At 45.7% G+C, this 14,822-nt stretch overlaps 1 protein-coding gene across 11 annotated transcripts in view; it reads left to right on the forward strand.

Annotated features, from left to right (window-relative positions):
- Nucleotides 1-14,822, forward strand: part of SMYD3 (SET and MYND domain containing 3) — a 761,886-nt gene that overhangs the window by 647,928 nt on the left and 99,136 nt on the right. For 8 of the 11 annotated variants that reach the window (XM_055582073.1, XM_055582077.1, XM_055582080.1 and 5 more), the window contains one exon: nucleotides 1,191-1,365. In XM_055582073.1, the coding sequence (XP_055438048.1) occupies nucleotides 1,191-1,365 (175 nt within the window). Of the gene's footprint in view, nucleotides 1-1,190; nucleotides 1,366-4,905; nucleotides 7,445-10,152; nucleotides 10,572-11,789; nucleotides 12,488-14,822 lie in introns of those variants that run through there. The other 3 variants (XM_055582079.1, XM_055582072.1, XM_055582076.1) reach the window with 3 other exon arrangements.

The raw sequence follows: 14,822 nt of genomic DNA on the forward strand, positions 1-14,822 counted from the left end.
CAGAAAGGCTCGTTAGCTGTGTATTTTAGCGCTTGAAGTTCCACCCAGGAAGTCAGGCCTTAGTGCCAGGCATTCTGCCTTCTGAGGATTATATATTTCTTGTGAGGATTAATAAACATATGAGCTCTTGGGAGTTTAGGGGAGAATGGATACATGTATATGTAATGCTGGGGCCCTTTGCTGTTCACTTGAAACTACCAGAGCCTTAATTGGCTGTAATATTAGCGATAGTTCTTGAGTCCGACTCTTTGCCACCCCATGGACTATAGCCCCCCAGGCTCCTCTGTCCATAGAATTCACCAGGCAAGACTACTGGAGTGGGCTGCCATTCCCTTCTCCAGGGTATCTTTCTGACCCAGGAATCGAACCCAGGTCTCCTGCATTGCAGGCAGATTCTTTACCATCCGAGCCACCAGGGAAGCCCCTCCCCAATACAAAATAAAATAAAAAGTTAAAAAAGAAAGATATGAGCTCCCACTCACACAGTTGACTTGATTAGTTTATTTAAACTGTTTACTAATGTGTCAGAAAGCAGTGCCCTGAGAGTCTGAATGCTGGAAGTAGATTTGGCTGAGCACACACTCACTGTTTAAGTATAGACTTAGATCACTTTTGTTTTATACTCAAAAAATTTGAGATCCAGTGGAATGGATTTCTTTCAGTTGCTTCCCCTTGTGTGTGCCCATGTGTTGTGTTTTTGGTTTCATATATGCCCAAGGTTCAAATGACACAGAAGCAAAAATGAGCTCTTCCTTTTTTTAAAAGGAATCTCTCTAAAGCTTCTTTAATTTCAGGTGAGTTTTGAAACAGCAGCTAACAGAGTAAATAATTATAAAGTGAACTTACTCTTTAGCTCAGTTTAATAAGTAGCTGCATTCATTTGAGGACTAGGTTTCAGGAGAATTCATCTAGTAGGACTAGGAAGAAAGAATGGCTCTCTGAAAGTCTAATCCCCCAAAGCACAGGCTTGGTGGGAAGATGGTTTGTTGATGTAAACAGAATTTCCTTCTCTGAGACACCACTTACGTGTTTTTGTTTCTCAAGTGTGTTTTCAGGCAGCTCATTTGTGCAAAATAATGGGCACTTCTTCCCTCCTGTGCCTGGGAGCTCTTCAGCCTTGTAGAGAATCTCATTTCACTTTTGTTTTCTCTTGATGAACACAATGAATCCTTAACTGAGGTTAATAACAGAGTGGGAACAGGTTCTGGCCATGTGCCAGTCAATCATAAGCAGTAACGCTGAGCGGCTTCCTGATATCAACATCTACCAGCTGAAGGTGCTCGACTGCGCCATGGACGCCTGCATCAACCTCGGGCTGCTGGAGGAGGCGCTGTTCTACGGCATCCGGACCATGGAGCCTTACAGGTGAGTCGAGGGGACAGGCTAGAGTAAGGGGCAAAGACTCAAAGATGTGACCTCATGCTCATCAGAGCTGCTTTATAAGAGTGCTGCATCTGCTTCTCGCTTGATGTGTAAAGCCAAACCTTTGTTCATTGATGCCTTCGTTCATCACCTATAAAGTTCCTTCCATGTGTCAGGTACTGTGTCTGTGCAGGGACTAGTGAGATGCTGTCTCTATATGGAGCCAGTGATTCTAATAAAGTGCGCTGCTCGAGGTGGCAAAGGCAAGTGCAGAGCCCGGGGCAAGGGGAGCAGAGAGGAGTGCAGCACAGACGTAGCTTGTGCAGTGGGGCTGTGGCATTAGCTCTGCTGATGGACACGGTGTGGGGCCCTCCGTCTGGCTGACAGCAGCGCTGGTTTCTTTCACTTCTCAGGGCTTCGTGTTCTTGGGGTGCCTTCACTTGAATCATTTGACCTAACCGCCTTATGACCCAAGCTGGAGAGCAGGGAGACAGCCCTCAAACACATCACTGAGGCAGAGGAAGGAACTGTTGGTCATTGTTTCTTGACTAGTCTCAGCTCCTCCAGGCCAGTGTGTGTTTCGCCCCAGATCAGAGGAACTTTGGGAGGAATAACAGTGTTAAAGTCTGGTGCTGAGAGTTTGGCACTGGTGGGTGTGGGACCCTGGTTTGCAATGGGCTAAGAACCTAAAGCTGTGGAGGTGATGGAATTCCAGTTGAGCTATTTCAAATCCTAAAAGATGATGCTGTGAAAGTGCTGCACTCAGTATGCCAGCAAATCTGGAAAACTCAGCAGTGACCATAGGACTGGAAAAAGTCAGTTTTCATTCCAATCCCAAAGAAAGGCAATGCCAAAGAATATTTAAACTACCACAAATTGTATTCATCTCACATACTAGCAAAGGCATGCTCAAAATTATCCAAGCCAGGCTTCAACAGGACATGAACCGTGAACTTCCAGATGTTCAAGCTGGATTTAGAAAAGGCAGAGGAACCAGAGATCAAATTGCCAACATCTGCTGGATCATCGAAAAAGCAAGAGTTTCAGAAACATCTACTTTTGCTTTATTGACTACACCAAAGCCTTTGACTGTGTGGATCACAACAAACTGTGGAAAATTCTGAAAGAGATGGGAATACCAGACCACCTGACCTGCCTCATGAGAAATCTGTATGCAGGTCAGGAAGCAACAGTTAGAACTGACATGGAACAACAGACTGGTTCCAAATCAGGAAAGGAATATGTCAAGGCTGTATATTGTCACCCCAGTTATTTAACTTACATGCAGAGTACATCATGAGAAATGCTGGACTGGATGAAGCACAAGCTGGAATCAAGATTGCTGGGAGAAATATCAATAACCTCAGATATGCAGATGACACCACCCTAATGGCAGGAAGTGAAGAAGAACTAAAGAGCCTTTTGATGAAAGTGAAAGAAGAGAGTGAAAAAGCTGGCTTAAAACTCAACATTCAGAAAACTAAGAACATGGCACCTATCACTTCATGGCAAATAGATGGGGAAACAATGAAAATGGTGACAGACTTTATTTTGGGGGGCTCCAAATTCACTGCAGATGGTGACTGCAGCCATGAAGTTAAAAGAAGCTTGCTCCATTGGAAGAAAAGCTATGACCAACCTAGACAGTATATTAGAAGAGACATTACTTTACCAACAAAGGTCTGTCTAGTCAAAGCTATGGTTTCTCCAGTAGTCATATATGGATGTGAGAGTTGGACTATAAAGAAAGCTGAGCACAGAAGAATTGATGCTTTTGAACTGTGGTGTTGGAGAAGACTCTTGAGAGTCCCTTGGACTGCAAGGAGATCCAACCAGTCAATCCTAAAGAAAATCAGTCCTGAATATTCATTGGAAGGACTGATGCTGAAGCTGAAGCTCCAATACTTGGACCACCTGATGGGAAGAACGGACTCATTGGAAAAGACCCTGATGCTGGGGAAGATTGAAGGCGGGAGGAGAAGGGGACGACAGAGGATGAGATGGTTGGATGACATCACTGATGTCATGAGTTTGAGTAAACTCCGGGAGTTGGTGATGGACAGGGAAGCCTGGCATGCTGTAGTCCATGGGATTGCAGAGTCAGACAAGACTGAGCAACTGAACTGAACTGAACTGAACTGAAGAACCTAAGTTTGGAAGATGAGATAGATCAGTCTAGAAGAAAGGACACAGAGACATACATACCACCATCTGAGGTTGGAATAGCCATCTCCAGCATGAAACAAGGTCACCAAGTGTGGCGAAGGTGCCTTGAAAGCATCTGAGACCTGCAGGGGTTGGAGGTGGGGAGTAGTTTCCTGGGGGTAGCAGAGGCGCTGTTCCAGGCAGATGTTGAATTTCTCAACTCTGAAGACCATATGATGTCAGCCCTAAGGGACTGAGCAAAGGGAGGATCCAGTCTAGACTTGTGCAACATGGACAACAGGCAGGGGAGTGGTCCTCGGGGAAGGAGGAGAGGGAAGTAGAGCCCAGGGTGCCACCTGTCTGCACTTGAGGAAGAGCCTCGGAAGACAGTGGAGTGGGAAAGTTACCAGGATCCACATGATAAGAACAGAAGCAAGTCCAGGGACTAGGATATTGGTTCAGGCAAAGGAAGGAAGCTGGAAATGACATGCTTGGTCAGGAAGCCAGGAGCATGGTGCAGACAGAGAAGAACCTAAAGATGGTGCAGGCCCACCAGCCAGGTGCATGGCAGAAGTCCACAGGCCAGCCACAGCACCCAGGTGACCCTGAGGGCGTTTTTCAGAGCTTCTCTAGGTGGTTTCCTCCACTGCCTTGTGGTTGAACAGCTTTGGAATCCAGACTGTGAGTCAGCTTTAATCAAACTTATAGGAGATTGCCTTGAGGGCTGAGACTGTAGACTTTCCCATGAGCGTGAAATGTCTGTTTGGTATGATGAATCTTGTGGGTTCTCAGAAAAGAGGAATTGAATACAAAGAGATAAGGCTTCGTTCACTTTCTGAGCCTCTGTGTTGCAATGACAGGCAGGTTGGGGACGGTTGGCGTTACCTCTCTGAACTCAGGGCTGGGTCTCAGGACGCCAAACTGCAGGCTGCCTGATGAGTGAATGGATGCCAGCCAGGAGACAGAAAATCCTCCTTCCTCCAGACCCCCTTGGCAGCCACTCACCCCATGCTGCTGGCTGGGCTGGATGCACACTGACCCATCCTATCCATCCTCCCCTTCCTTTCTGCAGCCAAGCCGCCCCCGCCCCCAGTGCAGAAACATACATTGGTCCCCTGATTCATTAAGAAGGCAGCATGCCTGCGAGGGAGCTCCTTCTGCACGTACTTTTGAATCCTCTTTTCTCTATACCCACTGGGGCTTCTCTGAAGGACTTTCTTACCCCTTCATTAACTGGCAGTTTCACCAACTTAAATTTGAATCAAACAAAGAGGCCTTTCTTGTAAGTGAGGCCACGTCCACCAGAATGTACTCCATGTTGTTTGGAATGCATTTGCTTATGTTTCTCTGGTGTTTGGCAGGTCATGCTCACTCTGTAAATGTACCCTCTGTTCTTAGGCTGGGTGACATGTTTCCGAGCTTCCCTCCATTTTTCCTCCTGGAGCTTGTTACGGAGTTGCTCTGCGGTGTTCTGTATTTCAAGAAATCAAATCTGCAGCAATCCACTAAAAATGAGTGGGAACTGAATGGTTTGCTTTTGGAGCTGTAGCAGAGAAGAAGGTGATGAGTAACCCAGAGCCAACAGAGTTAAGAGAAAGGAGAGAGGGATGGATGCTGGCAGACTTGGTCTTTTTTCCCCTCAAGCCCTTTAACAATCATAAACTGTGAGGTGGGAATCCCAAAGGGCAGTGGGCTTTGACCCATAGGTGAGGGAACTGATGCTGTGGGACTCAGCAGTCTACACCATCTCCCAGCAGATGCTCTTGGTTTTATTGTGTTAGCCCCTCAGTCATGCCCAACTCTTTGCAACTCCATGGACTGCAGCTCACCAGACTCCTCTGTGGAATTCTCCAGGCAAGAATACTGAAGTGGGTTGCCAGTTCCTCCTCCAAGGGATCTTCCTGACCAGGGTCTTCTGCATTGCAGGCAGATTCTTTACCATCTGAGCCACCAGGCAAGCCCAGCAGATGCTCCGGGGGGGCTTTTTGTCCACCTGTAAATGGCAACCCACTCCAGTGTTCTTGCCTGGAGAATCCCAGGGACGGGGGAGCCTGGTGGGCTGCCGTCTATGGGGTCGCACAGAGTTGAACACGACTGAAGTGACTTAGCAGCAGCAGCAGCCAAGGACATGGGCAGTTAGGCATGTGTTACTGAGAGGTGACTGGATTGCTGTCTGCTGTAACAGGTTTACAATGTTGAGATTACCGTTTTCAACAACTAGATTGAGGTCAAGACTCTCAGAGATTTTGTCACTGCTGACCTTGGTGAAATCATAACTGCCAACCTGAGAGAAGGTGTCCATTATTCCATTTTTATCCAGTCCAAATCAGTGCATTGCCCTCAACTCCCTTCTTGCCACTCCACTTATTTTTACTCAATAGAAGTTCCTTTTATGATGCAACATAAAATATTAAGTTCTTTATGTTCCATAAAGCAATTTAGAATTAATTCGCATAGGACAAAATGTGTAATCTTTAGTATTGACTCATAGTATGTCCCCTGAGGGTATCTGTGCATGTATCTCTGATTATATATGCAGGGTCATCTGTCCCTTAGCACTGCAGACATTAAGCAGAATGAAAGTAAGTTAAAGATACTTCACAAATTTTATTTAAAATTTTAATTCAGTCAAATCTCAGCCATATGATAAATTGGGTCCTGCAAGTTAGTTTGCCAGTTGGTAGTTTAGAACTTGGAAAGAATTTTCTTAATGAAGAAGGTGTTACAGATCATGCTGAGGTCCCCTGGACCAGCCCGTGAAAGTCTGCTCAGCATCGTCAATATAGGCCATAAATTAAAAAAAAAAAATAGAAAGAAAGAAATACAAAAAACAAAATTGTACATAGTTTTAAAAACTAAGATTTAAATTATGCTGACTAGAAATGAAACTTGATTTTCTTTAGGAACCAGAGGATGATATGGAAATAGGCTTTTTAAGGCTTCAAGGAGTACTTTCAAGATATTTTCAGGTTCTGTTAATTTTTTTAAATTTTATTTTATTTAACTTTACAATATTGTATTGGTTTTGCCTATGGTAAGAATAATGTATACTTTTAGGAAAGGACATTTTCAAAACAATGGAAAGGTAAAAACCTGCCCTCATATTTCACACTTCTGTTCTACTCCCTAACTATAGCCATGGTGAGTTTCTTTCTGAACTTTTCAATGTGTGAGGCACTCATCTGAATATATTTCAAAGCCCCACTATCCCCCCCTTTCCTCACTTTCCCCCCTTTCCTCACTTTCTCTCTTCTTCTTGTCTTTCTTAGGAAGAGACTTGGTCCCAGTCTTGATCTATTAAATATGCCTACTAGCATGGTGGGTGGGGAAAGAAAGGTGAGAAGGAGAAAAAGAATATAGAAGCCAGTGGAATTCTCCTCTGTGAAAGAGAGAGAAGGGAAAAAAATAGTCTCTCTCTGTCTCATGTTCCATAACTGACTTTTTTCACTTTATAGCCCATGTGGACATCTGGGCCTCATTCTGTACCCATTCTCTTTAACAGACAGCTAGTATATCATCTCATGAGTGTACCATAATCCATCCCTCTGGTTTCCATGTATGTTTACCATGTCAAACAATACTATGATTAACAGCCATGTACTTGTGTCCTTGTGTTCCGATGTGACTGAATCCATAGGGTGAGTCCGCATGGTAAATTCCTTAAATGCTAATTTGCTCTAGCAAAGGTGATGTTCATTTTCAGTGTTGATAACTATTACCAATTTGTGTCCCTCATCCACCAAAATGTCTCTCTTTCTTCCAAAGGATTAAGAATGGATGGCATGATTTCGATGATACCTGATTTAAATTCATTTCACAATATGTAAGGACCTTCTCATTTCCCTGATCAAGGTCTGTTCTTATAGAGTGAGGTTTGCTTGGACTGATTTACTTGTCCATAAGTAGTGCTGGGTATGACATTTTGTAAATTACCTTTATTTTTTTTTTTAATTTTATTTTATTTTTAAACTTTACATAACTGTATTAGTTTTGCCAAATATCAAAATGAATCCGCCACAGGTGTACATGTGTTCCCCATCCTGAACAGACGCAGAAGAACAGGCATGATGAAGGATCTTAAGCATGAGTGCGTATATGATGGCGCCATGATCAGAGAAAGAAGTAAGGGGATATGAAATCCTCCTCAGGGGAAAGAAAGCATGAAAGAGTAAGATTTCATCTTAGGTCATCAGTTTTTGTGCTTTGTTGTCAGGAAAAAAAAAAAAATAGTGGGAAGAACAGAAGTAAAATGCAGCTAGTGGTTTGTGTACATGACATAGTTACAAGTAAGAGTTTGTAAATCAGACATTGCCAGTAATTACATAGCAGCCACCTCCATTTTCATTTCGCCAGTAATTTTTAAACTTTTCCCTCAGAAGCTTCAGCAGATAAGTTAATGAAATGTAGGGTTTCATCAGAGCAGTACCTTCTACTACTGTTTTCAAGCTGGCTTTTCTCCTAAAGATGTACAGTTGGTCTTCTGTGGGGTTTTTGTCATCCATCAATATGGCGTTCTAGTCTGGAGCCAGCAGGGCATGTGGGTGCAGGTCACCCGGGCGCAGTCACTCACTCAGCGCTCCCTGGGCCTGCTCTGCTGCTCCTTCACGGCTCCGCGTCACACAGACCCTGTGAGATGGCTCCAGGAGGATGCTCCTCTCCGTATCCCTGTCACTGAAGCTCATCCCTAGACTGCAGGGTCTTGTGTGGGAAGACTTCCCTCAGCCACACTCATAGAGGAGGACCCAGGAAATCAAGCCAAGCCAGGTCTCCATCCAGGAGCGGACGCGAGCATCTGAGTTACACCCCGTGCTCTGTCCACTTACCGTGTTTGCCATCTATCTTCCATGCTGAGGTTTACAGAATTATTTCACCCAATGAATGAACAAATGTTTTATTCTCTGCTCACTGATGTGGACAGTAATCCCTTAGCCACTTAGTCATTTTTTTTTTTATACACTGTAATTTTCAATTAAAGTATCTTCGGTGGCCAACCCCCTGTGTAAGATTTTGAGCCCTGTGTGCATGTCTGTGTAAAGCACAGAGTTACCCCATACCTCTAATCATGGCCTCTCTCTTTGCTGCCAGTCCTGTGACCTTCATTTCTTAGCCATCGCCTCTTATCTTGACAATGGGGCAGTGACCACCTGCTTGGCCATGGGGGAAGGGGTCCATTAAGATCTAAGTGCTCTTAATTTTACCCGTTTAATAGCAGAACTTTAATACCAAAAGACTCTCTTTTTGAAAAAAAAAATTATTTATTTATTTGTTTTTGGCTAGGCTGGGTCTTCGTTATTGTGCAAGCTACTCTCTAGTTGTGGTGTACGGGCTTCTCATTGCAGTGGCTTCTCTTGTTGCGGAGCACAGGCTCTAGGTACCCAGGCTCAGTAGTTGCAGCCCCCAGGCTCTTGAGCACGGGCTCAGTAGTTGTGGAGTGCGGTCTCAGTAGTTGTGGAGCGTGGACTCAGTAGTTGTGGAGTGTGGGCTTGGTTGCCCTGTGGCATGTGGGATGTTCCTGGCTCAGGGATCCATCCCGTGTCTCCTGCCTTGGCAGGAGACCTCTTCACCACTGAGCCGTCAGGGAGGCCCCCAGAGGGCTCTTTTAATATAGAATCTGGAAATACAGCAATAGGAAAATGCAAAGGCAGAGAGGGGAAGGAAGACAGTGAGGACAGCACCTCCCACGAGCTGCAGCAGTTCAGGTGCACGTGTGTTTCCTTAACTACTGACTTGAGCTCATCCCGTTTTCCAGGAGTGCATAACCTGGAGCTAGTGTGAGCCTGTTGGTAGAAGAAAGGAGAGCAGGATAAGCAGTTTCTCTCACTGTACTTTTCTTGGGGCAGCAGAAAAAAAATCTCGCCTTCAGGGGTCCACCCCTCTAAAAGGGGGTGGGTCCACCTCGCTCTAACCCTCTTGCTGAAGATGCCGCCTGTATGTTTGGGGAAAGACCTGTTTGTCGACAGTGTGCTGGGTGGTTCCAGTTACATGAGAATCGCCCAGCTTTGTGGTCTTAGTTCCGAAAGAAATAAAGGACAGTCTGTGCTTGGAGTTGGCATGAGGCTCTGACAGTCTCTGAAAGCGATGAGGGGTGACCATGAGCCCACCCATTCTCCTCGATGCAGTGGTTCCTCTGTCCATCGCTGCCACCCCAGGCTCTCTGGCCTCTGAACAAGGGCTGCAGATTTTGCCAGAGCTCCTAGCTCTAAACAGGCCTAGGTCATGGGCCAGCTTCACAAACCAAGTCTTCATCCAACCTGGCTATTCCCAAATAACTGGGCACTGCTGGTATATGTACAGCCCCTGCTGGGAAGGGAAGGTGACCCACGCATTGCCCCAACATGCTGTTCATAGCAGAACACACGTAAAACCCACGCTTCCTCCTGCCTCTTGGCCAGACCGCTTCTGATGTTTGTCTCCTGGCTACAGGCAGGCCACCTCCGATCATCTTTCAGAGGCCCCACCTTCTGCTTTGTCCTGGATCCTAGGAAATCTTTGCTGAACTTTATTCAACCCCCCATCCTACCCCCCACCCCATCCCATGCTTGAGTTGTTAGATCAGCCCATCGCCCATAGCCATATTCCTTCAGACAAGAAAATCCTGCGGCCTCAGGCCAGCCTCAGCTGTTCCCACTCTTACTTTGACTCTAGAGACCCCAGGCTGGGTGGGAACCCGGGACCTGCCTCTCCTCTGTTGCATTTGCCGGTTGCTCAGTCAACAACCTCCCTGCGGCGTCAGATGAAAGCCGCGCTCCACCCTGGGATCAGGTACCTGCACCGAAGGCATTTCATCTTCTGCGTTCACAAGTGTGTATCCTCGGAGACGTGGTGTTCAGTCCTCCTGTTTATGAAAGCGTTTCCAGAAGAAAAACATTTCTCATTCCATTTCACATTTTTTTTTTTAACTTTCACAAGCCATCGCTTAATACTTTGACTTTGCTGACAGAAATCTTCTGTTTCTTATTACAACAAATTGTACCCTGAGCAGCAGGATATCAAATCCTAGGGAATCTTTTGGGATGCGTTGAATTTCTCCTGTTGAATCAATCTCTTGCTTGGCTGCCCCTGCAGGCACATAGTTGCTATCTCTTTTCCTTTTTCTCAGCTCTTGGAAGAGAAAGTAGGAAGAAAAAAAAAAAAAAAAAAATATATATATATATATATATATATCCCATTTTCCTCTGTAGGGAGCCAACAGAAAATCAGACAGGCCTGAGAAATGGGAAGTGACAGATATAGTTTCAGAAGGTTCAAAAAAAATCCATGAAAACCAACCTTAATTTCATATAAATACGTTTTATAATTAAACAAAAATGTTTTGATCCACACATTCACATTCTATTTATCTGTGTATTTGAGTGAAGTCCATACTTAGTTTTCAGAAATTCTCCAAGGATAGATGAATGGACCTTGGATTAAATTGCACAAGTAAAGCTGATTTATCAAGCCTCATACATTTGATCACTTACAGAGAATGGTGATGGCATTGTAAGGAACAGTAAGAGGTCCTTGAAATAAATGAAAGATGGGGAGTAAAGAGCCCAATGATAGGACCCGGTTCTTGAGGGAGCCAGGTTATTTTGAGCTGGAACGGTATCCTTCCGCCTAGATAGTTCAAAGCTCATAAGCTCATGAGAGCATGAAAAGTGAAAGTGTTAGTCACTGAGTCCTGTCGGACTCTTTGGACCCCACGGACAGTCACCTCGGTCTATGGAATTCTCCAGGCACGAATGCTGGAATGGGTAGACATTCCCCTCTCCAGGGGATCTTCCCAACCCAGGGATCCAACCTTGGTCTCCTGTATTGCAAGCAGATTCTTTATTGTGTGAGCCACCAGCATACTGCCTGGGGAAAAAAAGGTGTGATATGTTCAAGGGATGCAACCCAGCCAGGGACGAGGAAACTGGCGTGCAAGGGGGTGGCAGTCTGTAGCCTTGAACAGGGCAGAGGGCGGGGCCCTGGGGGCCGCGAGGGAAGTGGAGACAGTACCAGCTCTACAAGGAATGCATGGCTGATGGAAGTGGCGCTTCCTACACAAAGCACTCCAATCACGCGATTACACTGCCCTTCAGAATTAAAGAGAAACAAATCTGCTCTTGCTTGTAATGGGAACTATCACCGTAATATCCTCCCGGAGTGAGATAAATCGGGTTCAGCCATCACAGAAGCATCCGGCAGCTATCTTTTAGCATCATCTTTTGAGAGGACCGGGTGAGAGGACGGTAAGAGCTCTCCTCCACCTTTCAGCTTCCCTCAACTGAAAAGTAATTGCTCTTATTTATTAACAGCCTCCTGTGGACCAGGCAGCTTTCTCGTCCCTCTCATCCTCCCAGCACAGTGAGCAGGTAGCCTGCCCCATCCTCCACATGCGGAGGCTGAGGATGAGACCTAGGTGACTTGCCAACTCGGTGGCAGAGCTGGGGTTCAGGCTCGGGCCTTACGTTTATTTTATAGTGATTATAATTTTCCAGAAGAGTGTTTGAGTCAGCTTGACCCCGGATCTGCTTGATTATAAAAATCTGGGTTGTTACTGCACTGTAGACGGCTGAGTAGTCTTTCCAGCTCCACCACCTTGCCTTCCTGCTGCATGAATCTATCATGATTCTTTTTGTTACAAGTGACAGAAACCCAACTCAGGCTGCCTAAGCATTGAAGGGAGTTTGCTGCCCTCAGAACCGCTCAGCCAGGGACAGAGTTACTGTGACAGAAGTCAGGGATCCAGGCTGGGTCATCAGTTGGGTCTCTGCCTGTCTTACTCCCAGTCCTTCCCTCCTCCTCTCCCCGCATCTGTTTCTCTCTGCTCCCTCCTCTATTGCCTTCATTCTTTCCCACACAGGCCATCTCCCCACAGTGCAGTAGAGAAGATGGCTTCCAATAGCCCCTAGTTCACGTTCTCCTAGCTCTGTGACAAAAGAAGACATATTTCCTCTAGCTCTAAATGTTTTTTGGGGTGGGGGGCATGCCATGTAGCATGTGGGATCTTAGTCTCCTGCTGCTGCTGCTGCTAAGTTGCTTCAGTTGTGTCCGACTCTGTGTGACTCCATAGACGGCAGCCCACCAGGCTCCCCCGTCCCTGGGATTCTCCAGGCAAGAGCACTGGAGTGGGTTGCCATTTCCTTCTCCAGTGCATGAAAGTGAAAAGTGAAAGGAAAGTCGCTCAGTCATGTCTGACTCTTCGTGACCCCATGGACTGCAGCCCACCAGGCTCCTCCATCCATGGGATTTTCCAGGCAAGAGTACTGGAGTGGGGTGCCAGGGATCAAACCTGCACCCCCTGCAGTGGAAGTGGGAAGTCAATCACTGGACTGCCAGGGAAGTCCCTCTAGCTCCACATTTAAGAGTATGTGTTTTGGGTGGACTTGTTTGGCACCTTTGGTTCTCAGGCCCTCTGCTTCTTGGACCAAGGGAGATGATGTGCTGGCAGCCCTTTCAGTAACAAGGTGTGGGATGGACAGAAAGTATTCAAAAGCTTGGACTTTTGATCCAAGTGAATCAAAAGTCATGATGAATGACTGATGTGAATGATGGACAAAGTAGAATGATCTCCACTGTACTAGTATACTCAGAGATGACCTAGTAAAAATTTTGGAAAGAAAAAAATTCATGTATATTCATTTCAGTTCAGTTCAGTCGCTCAGTCATGTCCGACTCTTTGTGACCCATGAATCACTCACTCCAGGCCTCCCTGTCCATCACCAATTCCTGAAGTTCACTCAGACTCACATCCATCGAGTCAGTGATATCATCCAGGCATCTCATCCTCTGCCGTCCCCTTCTCCTCCTGCCCCCAATCCCTCCCAGCATCAGAGTCTTTTCCAATGAGTCAATTCTTCACATGAGGTGGCCAAAGTACTGGAGTTTCAGCTTTAGCATCATTCCTTCCAAAGATATCCCAGGGCTGATCTCCTTCAGAATGGACTGGTTGGATCTCCTTTCAGTCCAAGGGACTCGCAAGAGTTTTCTCCAACACCACTGTTCAAAAGCATCAATTCTTATATTACCATGTGTAAAATAGATGGTGCTCACACGTGTCCAACTCTTTGTGACCCCATGGTCTGTAGCCCGCAAAGCTCCTCTGTCCATGGGATTCTGCTGCCAAGAATACTGGAGTGGGGTGCCATTTCCTCCTCCAGGGGATCTTCCCCACCCAGGGATCAAACCCACGTCTCTTGAGTCTCCTGCAGGTGGATTCTTTACCACTTGTACCACCTAGGAAGCCTGTGTAAAATAGATACAGCACAGGGAGCTCAGCCCAGTGCTCTGTGACAACCTAGAGGAGGGTGATGGGGGCAGGTGGGGGTGGAGGGAGATTTAACAGGGAAGGGATATATATGTACTTGTGACTGATTCACATTGTTCTACAACAGAAACCAACACAACATTGTAAAGCAATTATCCTCCAATTAAAAATAAATTTAAAAAAGGGAAAAATCCCAAGGTGGGAAAGAGAGTCCAAAGGCTGATAAATAAAAAGTTATGACATGGGAGAGAAAGAATAGATAGCATTTTACCGTTAACGTTATGAATTAGGAATGAAGTTCTGCAAGAGCAGATTCCTAGAATTTTAAAAGGAGCAGCAGGATTCAGTTGGACCAGAACACAAGCTAGCTGCTTAAGAAGTCTGTTTGCTGTAAGAGCAGCGGATGGGTCAGGGTGCTGGTGAGGCCCTTCCTGAGGCCGAGAAGCTTGTGTAGGAAAGTGCGCCCAATGGCAGCATGTGATGCATCTTGCGCAGGTTTCTCAGCCCCTGTGTGTATTTCCTGTTTCTGGCTGGAGGCACTAAGGAACATAACCAGAAGACTGCATTCAGTTTGGAGGCGCTGCAGAAAGAGTACACCTTGATTCCATCAAGGAGTTTGATAGTGTCTTCTGGTACTTTTCCTATAGATGGAAAAAAAGTGGGCTAGTAAAGTTGGTTTATGCCTTTTCAACAGCCATTTCTGAACTGTAGCCATTAACAGATTGATAGACTCCTTTGGGCAAACATATAATGGTATGTGCCTCAAAGCTCCACTTTTTTGGTTCTGAGTCAACATTTTTATTAAAGACTTAATGAGATGAATACATAGGAGTTATGTATATCAAATTTGCAAGGGATGCAAAGCTGAGTAGAATAATTAATACTTTGGAGGACTAAACCAAACTTCAGAATTATCTTCTTAATTAGAAACATTTGGCCAATACCAACAACACGAACTTAAACAGGGGTACACGGAAAAGTCTGCATTTGTGATGAAAAATTCAGTAACAGGCTGGAGAGTTTTTGAAGTATTTTGTAGTAGATAATTTTTGGATGCCCCACCAGCATTAATTCCTCTGTT

The sequence above is a fragment of the Bubalus kerabau genome, chromosome 5 (genome assembly GCF_029407905.1).
Source record: "Bubalus kerabau isolate K-KA32 ecotype Philippines breed swamp buffalo chromosome 5, PCC_UOA_SB_1v2, whole genome shotgun sequence".
Classification (NCBI taxonomy): Eukaryota; Metazoa; Chordata; class Mammalia; order Artiodactyla; family Bovidae; genus Bubalus; species Bubalus kerabau.